This window comes from Helobdella robusta (assembly GCF_000326865.2).
Source record: "Helobdella robusta unplaced genomic scaffold HELROscaffold_59, whole genome shotgun sequence".
Lineage (NCBI taxonomy): Eukaryota > Metazoa > Annelida > Clitellata > Rhynchobdellida > Glossiphoniidae > Helobdella > Helobdella robusta.
In genome coordinates, this window is record NW_008705322.1 from 799664 (window position 1) to 820163 (window position 20500).

A 20500-nucleotide genomic window follows, 5' to 3' on the forward strand; every position below is an offset into this window, starting at 1 on the left:
TTTGCCATTATTTTAACTTTATACTTTTTCGCTTCTAAAATTCTAACATTCATTTACTACTACGCTAATAAAAAAAAATTGTCTACAGGATGATGAGAGGTGGGCAGTGGTGGGAGTCAGCACGTTTCAGATGGTGGTCTCATGATGATTTACGTATGATGATGGTGGTGTAGGAAGAATCAGCGCGTTGGCTGTTCGACTGACAATCAGAAGTTCGGATGAAATCATGTGTGCCGACCTGAATGTGGTGGTCGGTACGATGGATTACAGTAACGACGATTTTTGAAATAAGGTTTAGTTTAATTTTTTTCATTTTTCTCATTCATTCATTTTTTCACTCAATCTTTCAAATTATTTTTCTATTATTTGACGTTAATTCATTCTATTCATTCATTCATTCTTTTAACTAATTATTTATTCATTCAGTTAATCATTTATTCGTTCGTTCATTTGTTCCTTGATTTACTACTACGCTAATAAAAAAAAACTTGTCTACAGAACGATGAGAGGTGGGCTGTGGTGGGCGTCAGCACGTTTCAGATGGGGGTCTCATGATGAAGTTTCTGGAGGTTTCTGGAGAGTACACGCGCGCACATTCACACACACACACTTCAATACAACACACACATACACAACATCCATTCATTCGGTGTCGTTGTTGTTATGTTTCTCTTCAACTTTCTATTTTCTTTACCGGACTTAATTTAATTCATAGGTAAGTTAGGGATTGAGATGAGTTGAACTATCGTAGGTAGGCTAGGGCTTAACATTAGTTAAAAAGTTTCAAGTAAAATAAAAACGCTGAAATATGTAAAATAAAATACCTGAAACATGTAAAATTCCAAAAACGTAGAAATTCATATTTGTAGGTAGGTGAGTTGAGTTAATGATTATAAGCTAGGGCCCTGAGAGTAATTTAATTGTAGGTAGGTGACTGACTACTATTCTTGCGACTTCTTACTAATTTTTTGTGATGTGTTTGTTTGTTTTCGCTTCACAGCACCACACCAACAAAACAAACTACATTTTATTCTCGTCGTCGCCTTAAATTTTACCTTTTTGAACAATCTTTTTAATAATGTCTATTTATTTATTAAATGTTGACTGGTTTCTAGTTTTTTTAATTTGGTTATATAATTTTTGGATATTTCTTGATTTAATAAAAGCAACTATTGTGTTTTTCTTTCTTTACTAAAATCTCGATATTGTTTGTAGATCCGTACAGTTAAGTGTTTGTTCGAGTTTGAACAAGCCTTGCAAATATTTTTCAAATATGGTTCATTGATTGGTCGATTGGTTGGTTGATTAGTTGATTGAATGAATGGTTGGTTGATTGATTAATTGACTGACTGACTGACTGACCTGACTGACTGACTGACTGACTGACTGACTGACTGACTGACTGACTGACTGACTGACTGACTGACTGACTGACTGACTGACTGACTGACTGACTGACTGACTGACTGACTGACTGACTGACTGACTGACTGACTGACTGACTGACTGACTGACTGACTGACTGACTGACTGACTGACTGACTGACTGATCTCATAGTATTGTATATATGAAAAAAATCCGATTAAGCTAAAATACGGCTTTACTTGGCCACTGTATTTCACAAGATAAAAGCAATTTCTTTATTTATATTGACAAAAATAATTGTGAAATGAATATATTAATTTATTTAAAGCATTATATGTACAGAAAACCGCCATGACACAGTTGTTTGAGATTCAGTAAGCCACTGCAGTAAGCCAACGTATGATTTCAAATAAGTTAGCCTCTCTTCCATTACCTGACAACATTTACAATATCATAATTAATTTCCTTTCTAATAGGAGTCATTCTACTCTTTTTAGCTCTACTCTTTCATCTAATCTACCTATTAACTAGCGTAGTTCAAGGTTCTGTCCTTGGTCCATCTACCTTCATCATCAATGCTTCTACTCTCAAAACTTTCCATAGCTCAAATCAAATCATCAAATACGCTGACGACACCTACCTTATCATCCCATCATCTAGCTCAAACACCATCCAATCAGAACTCGACTCATTAACTACATGGTCAAAACGATGCAATCTTTCACTTAATCTCAATAAATCATTTGAACTCATCATTCACAATAGCCGTAAAAAAATAACATTACCTCCTGAACACCCATCAATCACTCGCACAAATCAACTAAAAATATTAGGCATCACATTCACCTCCACACTCAATATAGCACCTCATATCAATTACATCATCACAAAAGGTTTTCAAACATTTCATGCACTCAAAACACTCCGTTCACATGGTCTCAGAGGCGTCAAATTATTCGACATCACCGAATCACTCATCATCTCACGCATCAAATATGCAGCTCCCTCCTGGTCTGGTTTTGCCACGCAACAACAGTTTCAGTAGCTACAATCTCTCATCAAAAAATTAAATCGCTTCAACTACCTACCTGCATCATATCCTACCATCACTCAGATATTCAACACACTCGATTCAAGGCTGTTCATGAAAATAGAAAATAACAACAACCACGTCATCCATCCTCTACTACCACCAATCAAAACTACAACACACAACCTTCGTCAGCGCAAACATACATATCAAGTCGTCGCCCAATCTACATACCAGGAAAAGACCTTCATCACAAGACACCTCAAACATATTAGCACTTAAGAAAACTTCATCATTACTGAACTAGCTTTTACTTATTGATCACCTCACTTTCATCGATCACTTCACTAACTCACTAAGTCATTATTTAGTCTATTAATAAGTCATCAAATATATTAATACTCATTAAACTTTTTCACACACAGGCCTAGCCTTTATCTATCGATCACCTCACTAACCCACTAAGTCATCATCTAGTCTATCAATTTGCCGTTACTTCATTTTATATTCCATCGTCAATTACTTTTCTTTTATTTGTCTTATTAGTATTATTTATTTCATTCTAACATATTTTATTTTTCATGTTTTATCATTTCTCTTCCTCACTTCATCATTACTGAACTAGCTTTTACTTATTGATCACCTCACTTTCATCGATCACTTCACTAACTCACTAAGTCATTATTTAGTCTATTAATAAGTCATCAAATATATTAATACTCATTAAACTTTTTCACACACAGGCCTAGCCTTTATCTATCGATCACCTCACTAACCCACTAAGTCATCTGCTAGTCTATCAATTTGCCGTTACTTTATTTTATATTCCATCGTCAATTACTTTTCTTTTATTTGTCTTATTAGTATTATTTATTTCATTCTAACATATTTTATTTTTCATGTTTTATCATTTCTCTTCCTCACTTTTTGTATTTATTTTCTCACTTATTTGTTTAATTTTGTTTTACTGCCTTGCATGTTGTTACAGTTTCTGCGTCTGTCAGATTCTGATTTTTAAAGAATAAAAAAAAAAAAAAATTTCAGCATCCAATTTCTCTGAGCACCAGCAGAATGTAAAATATTCATAGAATATAATGAAGCTAGTTGTTCAAATAACAATTTTGATTTATTTAGGCCGTTTATTTCATAAGCAAACAAATTTTTAACATGATCGAATAGTGTAAAAAAGGGTGACTATAGCTCAATCCTACTAAGTAAGCCACCGGATTTCACAGGACCAAAAGCAATTTTTATATTTAAATTAACAACAATAATTTAATAATACATAATTTTATTTAATAAAATCATAATTTTAGGAAATAAAATTAAATAGAATTAACACAATGTTTTAAGCATATTAAGTAACTATTTCATATAGCTTCATCTTTAAAATCCATGCAATTTCGTAAGCTAATAATCCAAGCATGTCAAATAGTTCTATTATTCTAGTTATGTGTATTTGAATATATTAAAAAACAAAGAACAATAAATGTTTGATTCGATATAAATTTTTAATTTACGTTGGTTTACGTTTGACTTGCGCGGGATTTGATTTTTTAAAATTAAATGTTCGAAAATTATTTGCGTCAAATTCGAGCTATTCAATATTTTTATGTTTTTTTTTCTTGAAAATAAATTAGATTTGTTTGATTTTATGCGTTAAGAAACATTTAAAATGCTTGTCGCTTTATCGAAAATTATTCCGAAAGTTTTCAACAAGAAAAGAGCGGACCCAAAATCCGGCAGCTGTCCGGTGGAGGATGTGCTGAACCACACTTGCAGGGTCATCATGCTTGACAATTCAGATCTGTTTTTGAATTTCAAGGTTAATTATTTCTCAAAATCATTTCCAATTTGCAGACGTCATTCATTCATTCATGATGAAAGGCATTGCCATTTTTTAGACTACTACTAGACACTAGACTAGCACTAGAGATTAGATTAGCTTTCATTAGAGATTAGCATTGGAGTTAATAATTAATTGATTCTTTTTTAATTAATTTTAAAATAAAATTAATTTAAATGAAATAAATATAATTTATAAATTAATTAAATTGTTAAATTGAATAACAATAAATTAATTGAATTTTAAATTATTAAAATACAATAAAATAAATGACACTTAAATCACTTTTGTTAAGTTACAAAAATATTTTATAAATTTTATATAAATTATATAAAATAAAAGTGATGTACTAAATTACAAAATGTAGCTGACTGAGAAAGCGGAAAATTTAATGAACATTATTTGTGGCAAGATAGATCTTGTTGAGAGGGAATATTTTGGATTGAGGTACTCGGATTCGGTCTGCAATCTGGTTAGTTGTTTTTCATTAGTTATATTCTTTTCATTTAAATTTTTTATCTGTCTAATTTTTTTTACTAAAATTCACTTTTCTTGAAATGGTACATTTCATAGAGGTGGCTAAATCTTTCCAAATCACTAAACTCGCAATTACCTGGTCCTGGACCCCACAGCATATTCTTCTGCGTGAGATTCTATGCAGTCGATCCATGCAAATTGGTAACACCTGAGGCCAAATATCAATTCTACCTTCAAATAAAGCGCGACATTTTGCATGGAGGCATTCATTTAACAAGAGATCTGGCGATTCAATTGTCTGCCTATGCGATACAAGGTAAGTTCAGTTAGCAAGCATTCCTTTTGTGCTAAATTGCCACAGATATACCAATTCTAAATAAATTATTATCACTATATATGATGATCTGTATGGAATATTTAAAAGCTGAGTATGGCGACAATCAAAGTGAAGTACTAGATGATGATGAATTCATGGACTTCCTGTTTATAAGAGAAGACTCGGAAGAGTACAGGAAGGAGGTCCAAGAGTGGCAGAAAAATGTTTCGTTAGTCTTGTTATTTACATCCACTTTTAAACTTTATACATTCGCTTTCAACATAATATATTCTTCCAGATATATTTTTGATTCATAGTGAAGTTTGGCACTTGTATCCACAAGTTATAATACATTTATACCTTCCATGTGCCTACTATTAAACTAATCAATTTTTTTATGTTTTATTATCTTTTTATGTTTTGGCATTTAGAAAAATTATTTAATAAGTTGTTTGTTTGATAAAATTATTTTATAAATTGTTGTAACTGAAAAACAAAATTCTTCACTTATCTAGGGGTAGATCTCCGACTAAATGCGAATTTCAATTCCTTGACAAAGTGAAGTGGGTTGAATCATACGGCCTTCAAATGTACCCCGTCAAAGTTAGATATTTGCTTATGCTCAATTTTATTTCTTAATGAGTTTTATCATCAAACAGTTATACATTGGTTTCTGTTTGTTGCTTCAAAAAATGTTTTCTTGTTTGTTTTTTAAAATAATTTATAGATTAAACATTAGTCATCAATGACACAAATTGTAAATCCTACATCCATCTATCCATAAAATACAGAGCCAGGATGACTTGGACTACACCATTGGCATTGCTCCAGTTGGTTTGTACCTCTTCAAAAAAGAAATCAAGATGGCAGTCTACTGCTGGTCAGTCACTCCCAACCCTGACCTGACGTGACCTGACCTCATTTTCTTAAAACTTGACCCAATCAAATGTGAAATATTTGTGTGCAGTTAATATAAATTGATATGTTGTTTGATTTCATTCAGGCCCAGGCTGACAAAGATCTCCTACAAGAACAAGACTGTGGCCTTCAAAGTGCGGGACAGATATGTGAGTGTGCTGTCTGGTTGCACTTTGTTTAGTGAATTTATAGTAAAAACAAATGATGGATGAAAATATAAACAACCAACAAACAGGGAGATGAGATGACGAATTCGTTCATCCTGCCATCGAAGAACCACGCCAAACTTTTGTGGACTCACATGTTGGAGCACCACACATTCTTCATGCTGCAGGCCAGAGAGAATGTTCAGTCGAGTACCATGCTGACTGTCACATCCCTGGCCAACTTCAAGCAACAACAGCAGCAGCAGCAACACAAACATTCCAGATCTTTTTCGGCATCGTCGAATTCAAGCAGGTTCCTATCGTTTGGATCAAAATTATTCTCCAAGTTAGCATTGCTGGTGACCTGCTTCTCAGGAGTTCAAATTTTGATAGAATTCATTCACCGTGAAGTAATTTTCATGTTTTCAACATTAGGAAAGACAAAAAAGACTGCCACAACTGCCTCCAGCCTCACCTCAACAGCAGCATCAGACAGCAGAAGAAATGTTGCTGCAGCGATGACAGCTCACTACGCAACTTCTTAAACAGGTCACTGGTGCCTGACCTTGTAAGTGGGTCACGTTTTAATGAGGTCACCAAAACTAGGGCAGGTCTCAGACAGAGAAGACAGTCTGGGTCCAACAGTTTCCATGATCGTTAGTTCAGTTACCTTTCAATCATCCAGCTTCGTCAAAATTTCAACAAATTGCATCATCATTTTTATGCTGTCACATTGTATAGTTGAAAATTTGTTTCAATCAGAGGGATTGTCAATTTCATTTTATAAGTTTTGGTTAATTAATGGCATTCAATATTTTGTTCTGTGACAATTAAATAACAATTCTATTGCTTAATTCAAATATTTCTAACCAATCACATTGCTTGATTCAAATATTTCTGACCAATCACAGGTGATATACCGATGGCCAGACCAAGTTCATGTGCCACAATTGCGCCTATTGTGAGAGAGTTAGTTATGGCGTTGTTGTTGAATTGATGTCAGCGATGATGATGATGATGTTGATGTTATGGTTGATGTTAATTTGTTGTTGTTGAAGCTGATGATGATAACCATTACAACAACAGTCCAGCAGATTATGACCAGGTAGCAGCAGCAGAAGTGGTTGGAGACTCACCGAGGAGTTGCAGGTCATCATCCATTCGGTGGGATGCTCGTGTTCTGCAGCAGATGAGAGATGGCAGGTAATGAGAGAGAGAGAGAGGAGATAGAGAGAGAGTTTTGCAGTATGCCATTACTGTGAAGATTATATCTATATATTATTACTTTATATTTACATTATAATGAAAATTATAAAGTAGTGTAGAACAAATAATAATTATTATTTGAAAAAGGAATAGGATGGGGAGCGTCAGCAACAGTCACCGGAATAACCTCAGGGTGGGGCGCGAGGAGTTCCGAAGTGATAGTGGAAGTGGAATCGTTCGTCTAAAATGGCCCAATTATTAGGTTCTAGGATTTTTATTCACAAGAAAAATTTTTAATAAGTTGTTGTAACTTCCACCGACCCTGAAGTTTAGTACACATATTCCCATGTACTCTACAACTTTTATTTGGCCTCACCACAAATTTTTGAACATTTAGAGCCGAAGTTCGTTTGGTAGAATAATTTACTCATAGCCTTGCATTTCTCCAATTAAATAGCAGTAATAAGGGCTAAATGTTGGAGCCTGTCAAGAAAAGTCTGCTGCTAAATTCTTGACGAAAATCCAATGCTTAAGGCAAAAGAATTACAATCCATCCATTAAATAGCATGTGGAAAGTAGCTCAGTTTGTTAATAAATCACGTCAGGTCAGTGTATCAGGCGATGGTCTTTAAAAGAGCATTTATCTTAATTATCATCTTTCTAATTATCTCCAACAAATCAACATTTCCCCTTAGTTATACCATTACAAGATATAATGCGTTCTTTATAAGCCAGCAAGAATGCATGTAAAAGGTTTGGGGCCATAAACTTTCGTACTTTTTATTCGAGACTACTTTTTTTCATTTCAGCGTATCTTTGCACTTATAAAATATTGCTACTGTTGTTGATAGCATGCAACTTCTTCTATTCAAATCATGTTTCAATTGCTCTTGCGTCAGATACAGAAGAAAGAATCCAATGTACATGTCGGCTGTTGATGCTAGGAGAGGAAGGTACTGATGATGTTGATGATGATGGTGGTGGTGGTGGTGATGATGATCGATACTAGCTATAATTATTGTCATGATAGAGAAGAGTGACCTTGATGATTGTAGCACTGCTTATCGCCACACAGGTTCCGTAGTCATTATGACGACCTCTCCTTTTATTCTGAAATTGAACCACTGGAAGAGTACGACGTGGACGCAGCTACTGGCGACGTCAGCAGACGATGTCGCAGACGCTATCGCCACCCCGACGACGATTACTTGCGTCAGCGTCTTCATGACAGCAGCATGCAGAGGAGGCCTCGTTATTATCCGGACGAGAACATCTACACAGACGATAACGGCTTCGATTACGAACCGAGTTTTCGCCGCCGTCGTCATCGTCGGCATCACCACCATCATCATCTTCGTCATCATCAGTTGCTGCAGCAACAGCAGCAATCTGGCCACATCTACGATGACCTCGATGATGCCATGAGTGACGTAACCATGACGACCAACAATGAGAAGGATGTGACCATCAGGTGGGCCGATGAAACTCTCTGCAGAGCTGACGGGTGAGTGAGGCATACTTGCACCTTCCATCCTCTGCTATTTTTAATCATTGTTTAGCATTTAAACTCCCGTGGTTAATGAATTTTTCAATCTGTTTCTATCCATCTGGCAGGGATAACAACAAGTCAGCTCGTGAGTTTTACGAATCTGGTAGGAAGAAATGTAGGAGGTTGCTGCTTCATCATTTTTTCACTAATTAGCATCAACTCCCTGTCTCTAATTAACACAATTCACTAATTCCTATTTAACATAATTCACTATTCCTAATTAACATAATTTTCTATTTATTGCGTTTCTCTATCTTCAGAGCTTTATACAATATTACATTACAAAAAATTACAATTCTCCATTTTCAAAGCTAATTCCTAATTAACATAATTCATGAACTCCTAATTAACATAATTCCCTAATCCCTACCGACGAAAGACGCAGCAAGTCGCCGGGCATGCGCCCGCCACGCGAGCTTGCCGACCACTTTAAGTACGTGGATCCACACGATGAAGGAATGACTGATGACCAGTTGAAGGATATCCCATACACGAGAGTTGAGTTAGTAGAAGTCGTCTTGTAAGTTTGGCTGGCTGTTAGTTTGCTTGCTTATGTGGCTTTTTTTATGATGGTGTGATGTTTTGCTAGTGTTAGTGAGATGTGGTTTGTTTTCTGCCATCTTTGTGGGTGTAGTTCAAGACTTTTATTTCATTTAGTGCTCGATTGATTAATGAATAAATTAATTGGGCTAATAAATAAATGAATTAATTAATGATTGATTGATAAAAAATTAATGAACCTCCACACAGAACTGATACAGATGGAGCAAGAGTTCGATATTCCCCGAGGACTAAAAATAGAATCAGGCTGAGCAGAAGGGCTGCTTCTTCATGCAGGTTGCAAATGTTGATGATGTTGATAATAGTGATGATGACAATGATAATTGTGATTATGGATTGTAATATAATATCGATGGAAGAGATATCAATGATTGTGCTTCAATTTCGTCCCGCTTTTGCTACCAACCATCTAGGGAAAGAAATGAAAACCTGCCACCCAATCGAAGCATAGTATGCAATGATGGCAGCCAATCAAATTTCTTGCCTGATGGTGAAGCTCCACCTCCCTATCTAGCTCATCAAATACCGTACAAGACCAGGAGATCGATATCATCACAGGCATTGGATAACAGGCTAGTTAATCTTTACCCAATAAACATAGCATCACCATATCATAATTTATTCCGAATCTTCAGTTAATAAAATTAATTAACATATTCTAGGACCTCCCACTATCAGCAGCAACCTACTAATTATGCTGAGCAAGAACCTATGAATATGCAGATGGATGCGAAATATAATGTTCCTCCATACAATGTTATTCATTATTCAATTCTACTTATACATTCTCAACATAATTAAACACATCAATCATTCATGAAATTTTCAACAAATAATGTCCATAAAGCCATCTTAGTGTAGTCTACTGACAATAATATTGCGTTCATCTTAGTATATTGTCACTGATGTGTAAACATTTGTATTTGTAGTTCACGTACAATGTCATTGTAATCAGTCATAATACTGACGTTGTATGAATACATTTCAAACAGGTTGCATCAGGTGACACTAACAACAACAACAGTGTCTTGCAACAACGTCAACAATACAACCACCAACAACATCAGCAAAGTGTCAGGAGGCAGAACAGCGATTCAGGAAGACCGAGATACAAGAACGACGGTGGTGACGATGATGCCAACAACATCAACAATAATGTTGATTATGTGATCGTTCGTAGAACACCATCAAATGTCTCCATGGGATTTGAAGTTTAAGTGGATGGATGATGAGTTGGATGAATGCAATGAAAAACACATTTAAAACGAATGAATAGTGGAGGAGACTGAGTGGATGAATGAGAGGTTGGCTGGCTATCGGTCGTTAATTCTCATGTACATAAACATATTTTTACATTTTGTTAAAAATTAGCGAAGTTAGAGTGCATTTAATTATTTGAAGCGTTCATTTTTGTTGATATTTTTCAGGCATCATCATCTCGAATCGTCTTCTCTTCTTTTCATCATTTCAATAGTGACATTTTTATATTTTTTTCACTACCCTTGCGTTTATACGTGTTACATTTATATCAAAGAATCATGTCAAAATGTGTTAACTATATGTTCAACCGTTCATTGAACACTTCGTGTACCGCCAGCTGACTGACAACATATCATAAACTTTACTTTGTTAAACTGTTTGTTTTTTATGCATGCAAGTCACTTTGGAAATTTATTTTAAAAATCATTATGAAACATATGTAATCATGTACAGTAATGTCCATTAACATCTAGGAATAAGATAACTGAGAACGATTTTGTATCTACAAGTATTAAACTTTGTGGCTACACTCCTTCGAGCATTTACTTACCTTTACATTATTTGCATGTCTTGCATTGATATCCGTGTATTTTATACGTCAATATGCTACATTCCTGCTATATTTAATAACAGTCTTCAAAATATTTAATGTATACAAGTGTATGATCTCCATGCAACTCTCATTTAAAATAGATTTGAACATTTAAACAACGTTTGTTCAAGTTATTTTTTTATTTTTAAATTTTCTACAAGTTGAGTTGTTATGCTTGACATCAGAGCAGTAGCTATCATTAAGGTTGGTGCCTCTGCTGTAGAGTCTCAGGTTGTCGAGTACCTTGGCCATCTTCATGTTAATGGTCTGGCTTACATCCTGCCGTTAACATGATAATATGTTTCAAGAGCTTAGTTTTTAAATCCAATCACAATAAGGTTAATTACCCAATACGTCAGTTTGTTCATGGCTCGTAATTAATATTGATTGATAAACTTTCAGCACGTCGGTACAATTCTTTCAAAACTTCCATCATCCAACCAACCTTCTCTTTGCTTTCGTTAAATTTCGCTTTTTTAACTTTTCTGAAGGCAGTGACTGGATGATATTGACTCAACACCTCCAATAGTTTATGTACAGTGGCATCGTTGACCTGTTGAGTATTCATGCATGCATCATTAGCATATTATAATTTCATGTCCTAATTTTTAAAAAAGATGTGCGTATTCATGTATGCAAATTGGCAATGACGTAAATTAACTGAATGGATAAGAATAAGTGGTAGTGTAGAAATTGATGAAAAGTGCTCACCAGGGCACCTTCGTCTTTGAGGTATGTGACTAATTTCAAAGACGTTTCCATGCATGTTAACGTACTGAGTGCCAACTCGTAACACAATTCATCAAAAACTGCAAATTAAAACAAGAATATTGTCACGATTGAATTTATTTCAAACTGTTTATGAAGCAAGTTATTGAAGGTTTGAATAGAAATAAATATACAGTGCACCTATCTGGTCAGTGGCATCGAATGAAACATTCCTGTTGCTACTTTTTTTCACAGTTGAAGATGATTTGCTGTTGTTGTTGTAGCAAGAATCAACGAAATTTTCGATGAGGATGTTGAAGAGATAGACTAGGAGGGTGTCGGAGCACTCTTGAACGTCATCCAGCACGTTGTCCTTCTGCTGTAGATACTCTAAACTTTGTTACATGACATCAAATTCTTATTATCATCTACACCAGTACTATTTTTGAATACAATTCATGTTTTATTCGTTTGAATTATTGTTAGAACTATTAAAATATCTTATTATTTTTCAGTAAATGAGTCCTTCGCCTAACAACAGCTCTTATACATACATACACACACACACACACACACACATATATATATATATATATATATATATATATATATGAATGTATTTGTTTGAACAATGTGTATTAAACTCACATAAAATAGACAAGTTAATGATTGACAGTCAATAACATCAGAAACATTAAATGTCATAAGTTGTGCATGCATGTATAACTGAGGTGTATTCAAAAGATTTTAATACAGGTGCACTGACATAATGTGGAATAGCACACAACTATGTTATTTCACTGATATAAAATGTGCTACATTTAAAGGTTCAATCGTTTCGTTTCTTAATTATTTGCAATGATGATGATTTCCGTCTGGCTTGCAATTGCATAAGGAGATGGACAGATGATTCAAGTTAATCCTGCTTGCTCAATCATTGAGAGTGAGTCTTCAACAGTTTCCAAGTAAGTGTCGTCTCATTTAACGGCCAATATAATTGAGATTAACTGATGTAATTGCAAATTTGATTGGCTGCTGCATTGACAAAATGAAATCACATCACAAATTAGTATTCTCATTTAAATGTTGCAATTTGATCACTGATTATTTATGCGTGTAGTCTAGGCAGCACATTATAATTTTGGTGCTCAATGGACATTAATTACAGGTCAATGCAGCAGCTAACTTCACTAACCACCCAGCATGGCTGATGAGCAAGTTGATGAAGGATGTCAACTTTTTGATGACTGCCAGTCTTGACTTCCTGCTACACAATCTCACATGGCCTAAGCAGGAGGAGGAGGAAAGGGTCAGTGATGAGAACTGCCTGCTACTGCAATCTTTGCTGCTGCTGTTTTGAGGGGAACTTCTCTGAGTAAATATAAAATAAATACTTATTCAACTCCAGAATTTAAATTTATTACTTGAAATTTGTTTGGATTTAAAATGAATTTTCATTATTTTTAAGAATAGTTTGAAAATGTAAATGGTAAAAATTGAGAAACTTGAAAAAAATGTTTACTGTGCTACTGGTTGAAATGTTTGAAATCTGTTTAGAGCACAGCATCAACATGCCATTCAGCAATTTTCTTGAAGATGAGACAGCCAACAGTGGACACAAATCAATTATAACTTCGATGTTCAATAGTGCATCTAGGCAGTAATTAGGATTTGCCAGAGCTCTACACGTACTTGCCGCAATGATCGGAACATTTGAGTTGGTGAAGTTTACTGTAGCTGTTTTAAAATAAATTTATTTTCAAGATATGATTAATAATTATAATTATTGAAAGAAATGATAAAAAATAATTAATTGATTACAGATTGCTTCACCAGAATCCAATGAGCGACCTGTGACGTATCTCTTCAGAACACTTCTCAATAATTTTGGAACCTTACAATTAAACAGTTGAGTGTTCATTATAAATATCTCTAATGTATCGTTGAATTTCATCAACATAACTGAAATATTTATAAAGAAAAATTAAGTTAGACTCTAGAAGAATGAAATTAAAATATGGTATCCAACCTCTAATCTAACTTCATAATGCAGATCGACCATCAATGGACATATGCCCTCAATTATTTCTAAATAGTTCAGCAGCACTAATTTATAATGGCAACTCTCTATGAGATTTCTTATGCTGACTAACAGTTCTTTTCTTTCTGTGGCTTTCACAGAGCTATAGCACTGTTTCATTGTGGCCTACAATAGCAACGATAGGATAAATTTTAATCATTGTTATTATGCTGTTATAATTTAATTAATGATTAATTTATTTTGACTGAGAATTTTGAAACAATTTTTGTACCAATATTTTTTTGGACAATTCCAATAGTGTTGAATGGGACAATGCTTTTTCATCCACAGAACTATCAATCTGTCAGAAATAATAAAGATTTAAAAATAAATTATTAAATGACAAACAAACAAAACTCCAGATAATTTTTTTGAACCTGTTCGAGAGGGGCCAACAAATCACGGTCAATCTTCTTCACCGCAAACTGGTTTTTGATTAGGATTTTCCTAACTTTAACTTCAGGTAGAGTTTCGTTTAATTTTTTTAACTTTCTACCAACTTTCAATTTCGGCTTCTTGAAATCAATCACTTTCTTCTGAGCCCTTTTTGCTTTTTTGCTTTTAGTCATCGTTCAACCTAACGCCAAACTAACAATCGCGAAAATTATTTTCGATCTGAACACGCTTTTTTTTTAAATTTTTGCTTTTGATCGGCAACGAATTTATCCGACCTAAAAGTGTGCTCATTTACTTGAAGTAAGAGTTTAAAAGTGAATCTTACATTTTTAAATAGTGTAGCACTTAATTTTATTTAAAATAACGGTGAAAATTTTAACTTTTGTAATAAGATGATTTTGCTAGTAATCGGGCAAAACACGCAAAAGTTAAAACATAACTTTAATAATTTGTTGAAAAGAATTATTTTCAAATGTGTAGAATCGTTATTAGGCTAAAATAGAGAACTTTGAAGTTTATAATTGCCATGACAACAGCTTCTTCGACTGTTCACTGCAACTCGATGAAACTTATTTTCCTACTTTCTGAATGAATGACAGTCGCTTAAACTTATTTCATTCAATTTATAATTGAATTTTTGTTTCATATTTTTTGCAAAGTTCATACGATCAACTTTCAAAATGTCGATCTACGACTCTGCCGAGAACGAGTTCGTTATGGAAAATTATGGCATGACTCAAAGTCCGGACGCCCTGATCGAGAAAGACTTCATGAATGCGAAGGCCTATTTATTGACGGCCAGCACTAAATCAGGCATGAACTTGTAAGTAGTTGATTTTTGATGTTTTCATTTATTTTTTATTTACTATTAATTTATATTTTTCATAATTTTAGATATGACCACCTGGCAACCGTATTAACTTCAATAATTGAAAAGCACCCTCTCAATCCTCTTGAAGACTTTGAGGAATTTTGTTTTGAAGCCAAAAGGAATCGATTCATTTACAAATTAGACACATTTTTGGAAAAGAAACCAAAGTCAAAAGAAGTGACATTAGCTGAGATTCAACACAAAATGTTCAAAGTAAATACTTGAAAGTTTTCAAGTGTTTTAGTTTGGAATAATTAAAAATAAGAAGATGTAATGTATATTTGTTTTAAGCAAAGAATAGAGGCAAATTCATTGATGCCCATAGAATTTGAAATGGAGGCAACAGTTCCAAACCTGCATCTCATCAATCACATTTTCCTTCAGGCAGATATTGGGCTGAACAGACAAGAAATGGTTGGTTGGTTGGCTGGTTGGTTAGTTGGCTGGTTGGTTGGTGGGCTGGTTGGTTGTTTAAATGGTTGATGTGAAGGTAGATTTATTGTTGCAGTAATTTATTGGCGAAATTTTTTTAAAACATTTAAACAGATAAGGATTTGGTTGGCGCTAAAACGTCTGGCGTTGACGGTCACCGGTGCTGAAAAGGTGCCCTCTATAATCATTCTGTTTATTAATTTGAAATGTTGCTTCTGTATGTTAAATATCTTAAAGATTCATTAAATTATATACATGTTTTAATATAACAGCTTGAAAATATGAAATTCGCCATGTACTCACACGTTATTTAACTTATAATTAAGCGTTACTTTTTACTTTTTCATTCTCCCTCTTCATCTTGCCCTTTCTATTTCTTTCTCACTCTCTCTTTGTCTTTGTTAACTTTTTTTCTTCTCTCTCCTTCCACTAATCAAAAAATCTGCTTAGATCCGATTTTGGGGCAAATTGTTCGGCCTGAGAAGCAACTACATCGTGGCCGAGGTTCAGTTCAGTAGGGATGTGCTGATTGATGCCAGGGAGGTGTACGAGATGAATGATGCTGATACAGAGGCTGATACTTTATCTACTAATGTTCGTTTGTTCGTTCGTTTGGATGGTTTTTCATCTTCATTTTTGTGGCACTTCATCGTCACCGTCGTCACCACCGTCTCCATTGCAAGCAGGTATTGAAGCCGTCTGCGATGATACCAACACTGATGCCAACTGACACGACGTCAGCCATCTTGAAATTTGATGAAATTCAAAAAGTGGAGGAGGAAAAAGTTGGTATGTACTTTAGTGATGAATGTTTGACTCATTCATCTTCATCATCATCCTTTCCATCGTCGTCGTCATCATCATCTCCGTCATCTTCTTTACAGTTGAAGATACTCCAGCTAATCGGTTTCAGAATCAGCAGCAGAAGATGATAGAGAAGATGCAACAGTTGCAGCAACTCTCTCCGCAACAGCAACTGGATTTGTTGCACCAACAAAAACAGCAGGAATTAAAGCTGCAGCAACTGCAGCAACAACTTCAGCAGCTGACTCCCAACGAGATGGGTGATCACTTTGTTGATACGACCTACGTCAGGAAGTTGACCGCCGATATTTTAGAAGAGGTCTTCTGTTCTTGTTTTTTACACACATATATATATATATATACGAATATATAAAATATAAATATATATCTTGTTTATGTTGTCTCTATTTAATCGTTGTCTGTAGAGTTGGAATTTACCTTTAATTTGCTTCTTTCTCGTCACTTTTTAAACTTATTACATCCACAATTCCATCATCTTTCTCATGACATCAAGTGACACGTTAACAACGGTGATAACCACAACAAATGAATCAACAATTAATTTAACAACAAAACAAATGAACACAACAAAAATGAACAGTCGCTGGCTCCCACATACCCGCCTCTTCCAGAACCATTTTTCATTAAACCGACACCAACACCTCCCGAAAAGCCGAGATCCGGCATAAACTTGAAGTCATATTTCGTCTGCTCGGAACCAGGAATGGCCTGGGTTCGACTGCCTAATGCCACTCCAAGCCAGGTTGTCACCGCTAAGAAGATTAAAAAATACCTCACCGGTGATTTAGAGGCTCCAGTGCGTGTTTTGTGGTTGCTGTTGATTACGTTGTTGATGTCGTTGTTGCTGTTGATGTCATTCATCGTTGCTGTTGATGTGTATCGGTTGTTTATTGATATTGAAACATTAATAGCATCATCAATAAGATGGCAACAACTGCCTCATTAATTTGTTCGTTAACAACGCGAAGGTGCACTCGAATCCATTGTTCCCTGGCAGGGAGAAGCATCTGCTGAGAGCCACCATCGCCAGGATATCGTCGGCCACTCAAGTCTCACCAACAGGTCGTCATCATCTTCTTTCTCGTCATCATCATTTTCTCATCTTCATCATCATCATCATGCTGACAGTGTTGTTTTGCATGTCAAGGAAGATGGCTAAGACGAAAGTTAGGTCGTGTTTTATAGTGTTTATCTTCTACAATAACCACCGCAAAATTAGGATTTTATCAGATAGATGAAGAGGATGCGGAAGAAGAGGAACTGGAGGATCAGGAAGCAGGAAGCACTGGCAGGGTCGTGGAAAACTCGGACTACGAGCCACTGACTGTTCAGGAGTTGGCAGATCCCACACTCGATGGCTGGGTTCATCATGCTCCCTACATACTGGATCAAGTATGTTTGTGTCTGCTACCTCTAGCTGACTGGCCATCTTCTCTCGTTACTTTCTACATGCTATCATTCTTCATCCTAACCCTGACCTAAACCATCCCACGGACAGGGCCGAACAAAATGGTGGGATCCGACAGTGAGTTTGAGTGATGTTAAGAGGAGGTACGCCATGCACAGGAAAGCTGTTGACAAGATTATCAAGGAGAGCTATGCTAAGTTCTTAAAAAGTAAGCTCTCTATCTTCACTGGTGGCTCGTTGTTTACATGATATATATTTATACAGGTAGAAAAACAGATGAAGAAGAAATTGAGGAGGAAGAGGAAGAAGAAGAGATTAAAGATGACGACGAAGAAGATGATCAGATGGAACCGGAAGTTGGACCCCCTCTGTTGAGTCCGCTTTCAGAAGATAGTGAATATGACGGACAGCCGGCCTGGTCAGTCAAGTTATCGTCAAAACTTTTGCCGCAGTACGCATGCGCTGTCCTTCAATCTAATATCTGGCCTGGAGCTTATGCTGTAGCCAATAATAAGTTAGTTTTATGGTTGTGGTACCTTGTTTCAGTCTGTTTATGCTTATATAGAAGCAGTTGATAAGCATCACTGATTTTCCATTTTATCGTCAGTTAACTTTGATTAAATGTTCCTACGTTCTGTAGATATTCAAGTATTGTTTTATTTTAGTCAAATCATTATTATCGCGAGAAATATTTTCAGAATATTTGAAAACGTGTACATTGGCTGGGGACAAAAATTTGGTATGTCGGGTTACAATCCACCTGATCCGTTCGACCTCCAGATTGAGTACCATCTTGCGGACAGTGACGAGTTGTCCGAGATTTCCGACCCCACTGTCCGTGAAGAAGATGCCTGGTTCAGGGCCCACAAACCCCCGGAAGAAGACAACGAGGAGGAAGTAGATGAGGAGGAGGAAGAGGAGGACTCTGATGTCTTAGCGGAATCAGTTGATCGCACTGTTAGCAAATCATCTGAGCCCACCGAATGATTTGTTAGATTTGTCGCGTTTGTTACGTTGGTTTTGGCCGTGTGCTAGTCTTAGGATCAGATGTCTTTGGTTCTCTATATTTTAGTTCATATTTAGTTTATTTTTCTTTGCTTAAGCTCGATAAAGATGGCCGGCAATTAATTTTTTATATGGATAACCGTGTACGATAGCCAAAATTGAAAATTATTTGAACATTCGATCGATTAAACAATTATTTGGTACGTTGGACATTCAAATTTTTATTTTTAACTGTTTTTATTTGTTTTTTCAATGAAATGATTATCTGTTTTCTAGTTTTGTTTCTGTCCTGATCTTCTGCAAGCAAAACATGAAAAGAATGCAGCTTCGTTTGACTTGTTGACACTTGGACAAATTTTATTTATTGAAATTAACAAAATGTAATAAATATTAAACGTTCTTCGAAGGTAATGTTTATGCGAATGTTGGCGATACGACCGGTTATAAAATGATTTTGGTTTATTCCGTTTTCTTTTAAAATTTTATATTTCGGGATTGGATGCCCTCTCGCAAGCAAGCAAGTCGATCATTTATTCAGTCGGATCATTCATTCATCGTAGTATCTCGTACTACTAAAACGAATTTTTATTTTCTTCAAACTTTTCTCAAACTTAAAAAGTTTTAAATGTTCAACTTTAGTTAAATTTATTTAATATTTTATTTAAATCTAAAAGACCATGTTTACTTGCGCTGTGTGTTAGTTTTTTTAGAGATTTCAACAAATATTAAAATAATTTTGTAGTTTCGGAAAATAGTATTTTTTATGTATTTTTTTGTCCCCAACAGTCATATCTTGGTGTAAGTGAACTTAAAGTATTCAAATTCTATTCTTTTAATAGAAAAATCTAAATCATTGCATATATACTGTTTAACAATGTTAATATAAGATAGCATGCAGAACTTGCTATGTTATGTATGCATTTTATTGTTTAAAATTTTAATCTCTCAATTTTATTTTTTACAGTTTGCTGTAACATTTGATCACTAAATAAAAGGTTGGCTTAGCATTCGATTGTTAGTTTTATCTTATTAATTTGCTTTTGGAATAATTAGAATAACCCTAACCACCAGTTATTGCAAATCAGGATATGGATAGAAAAAGAGATCACATTCGTCACCGAATCACCATCAGCAGTTCAAGCAGCAGCAGTAGCAGAAGTCGAAGCAGTGGAAGTAGCAGATCTTCTTCCAGAGGACACAAACATCGCAGACGCAGTAGTACTCGTAGTAGATCGAGAAATAATAGAAGCAGGCGTAGGAGTGGCAGTCGACAGAGAGATAAAGATTACAAGAAGAGTGATTACATCGGGACTAACAGCAAAGATCCGAAAATGATTGCCTCCAGGATTTACATAGGCAATATGCCAACTGATGGCTCAGTTACAAAAGAGGATGTTGAAAATATTTTCAAAAAATATGGAAAGATTATTGGTTTGTGGTTTCAAATTTTTCTTTCTATCTATCTATATATATATATATATATATATTTTTACAATATTCTATAAATT

The 20500-nt window shown here is 35.1% G+C and overlaps 4 protein-coding genes across 4 annotated transcripts in view; 3 read left to right on the plus strand and 1 right to left on the minus strand.

Moving 5' to 3' along the window:
- Positions 1–3944: 3944 nt before the first annotated feature.
- HELRODRAFT_193792 (hypothetical protein) lies at positions 3945–7567 on the plus strand (the record flags this gene model as incomplete). Its single annotated transcript, XM_009028907.1, has 12 exons — positions 3945–4221; positions 4610–4714; positions 4816–5035; positions 5144–5264; positions 5551–5638; positions 5827–5915; positions 6039–6102; positions 6189–6445; positions 6535–6755; positions 7011–7068; positions 7186–7302; positions 7453–7567. The coding sequence occupies exons 1-12, from the start codon at positions 4072–4074 to the stop codon at positions 7565–7567; spliced, it is 1605 nt and encodes a 534-aa protein (XP_009027155.1). The 5' UTR covers positions 3945–4071.
- A 590-nt stretch (positions 7568–8157) lies between these two features.
- On the plus strand, positions 8158–10632 carry HELRODRAFT_180150 (hypothetical protein; the record flags this gene model as incomplete). Its single annotated transcript, XM_009028908.1, has 8 exons — positions 8158–8258; positions 8381–8465; positions 8673–8809; positions 8920–8976; positions 9234–9374; positions 9605–9691; positions 9829–9991; positions 10408–10632. The coding sequence occupies 8 exons, from the start codon at positions 8158–8160 to the stop codon at positions 10630–10632; spliced, it is 996 nt and encodes a 331-aa protein (XP_009027156.1).
- A 761-nt stretch (positions 10633–11393) lies between these two features.
- On the minus strand, positions 11394–14624 carry HELRODRAFT_180151 (hypothetical protein; the record flags this gene model as incomplete). The annotated part of the gene is made up of 9 exons (XM_009028909.1): positions 11394–11546; positions 11713–11820; positions 11979–12076; positions 12177–12370; positions 13171–13346; positions 13498–13712; positions 13827–13869; positions 14005–14181; positions 14433–14624. 9 exons carry the CDS (start codon positions 14622–14624, stop codon positions 11394–11396), a joined length of 1356 nt encoding a protein of 451 aa, XP_009027157.1.
- Positions 14625–15131: 507 nt separating this feature from the next.
- HELRODRAFT_193795 (hypothetical protein) overlaps positions 15132–20500 on the plus strand; it is a gene marked incomplete at its 5' end in the record, with an annotated part of 11426 nt that continues 6057 nt past the window's right edge. Inside the window, 12 exons of the mRNA XM_009028910.1 lie at positions 15132–15274; positions 15346–15535; positions 16205–16348; positions 16441–16543; positions 16639–16877; positions 17160–17375; positions 17548–17641; positions 17799–17971; positions 18078–18195; positions 18252–18501; positions 18686–18944; positions 20078–20423. Of these exons, the coding sequence (XP_009027158.1) occupies positions 15132–15274; positions 15346–15535; positions 16205–16348; positions 16441–16543; positions 16639–16877; positions 17160–17375; positions 17548–17641; positions 17799–17971; positions 18078–18195; positions 18252–18501; positions 18686–18944; positions 20078–20423 (2275 nt within the window). The remainder of the gene's footprint in view (positions 15275–15345; positions 15536–16204; positions 16349–16440; positions 16544–16638; positions 16878–17159; positions 17376–17547; positions 17642–17798; positions 17972–18077; positions 18196–18251; positions 18502–18685; positions 18945–20077; positions 20424–20500) is intronic.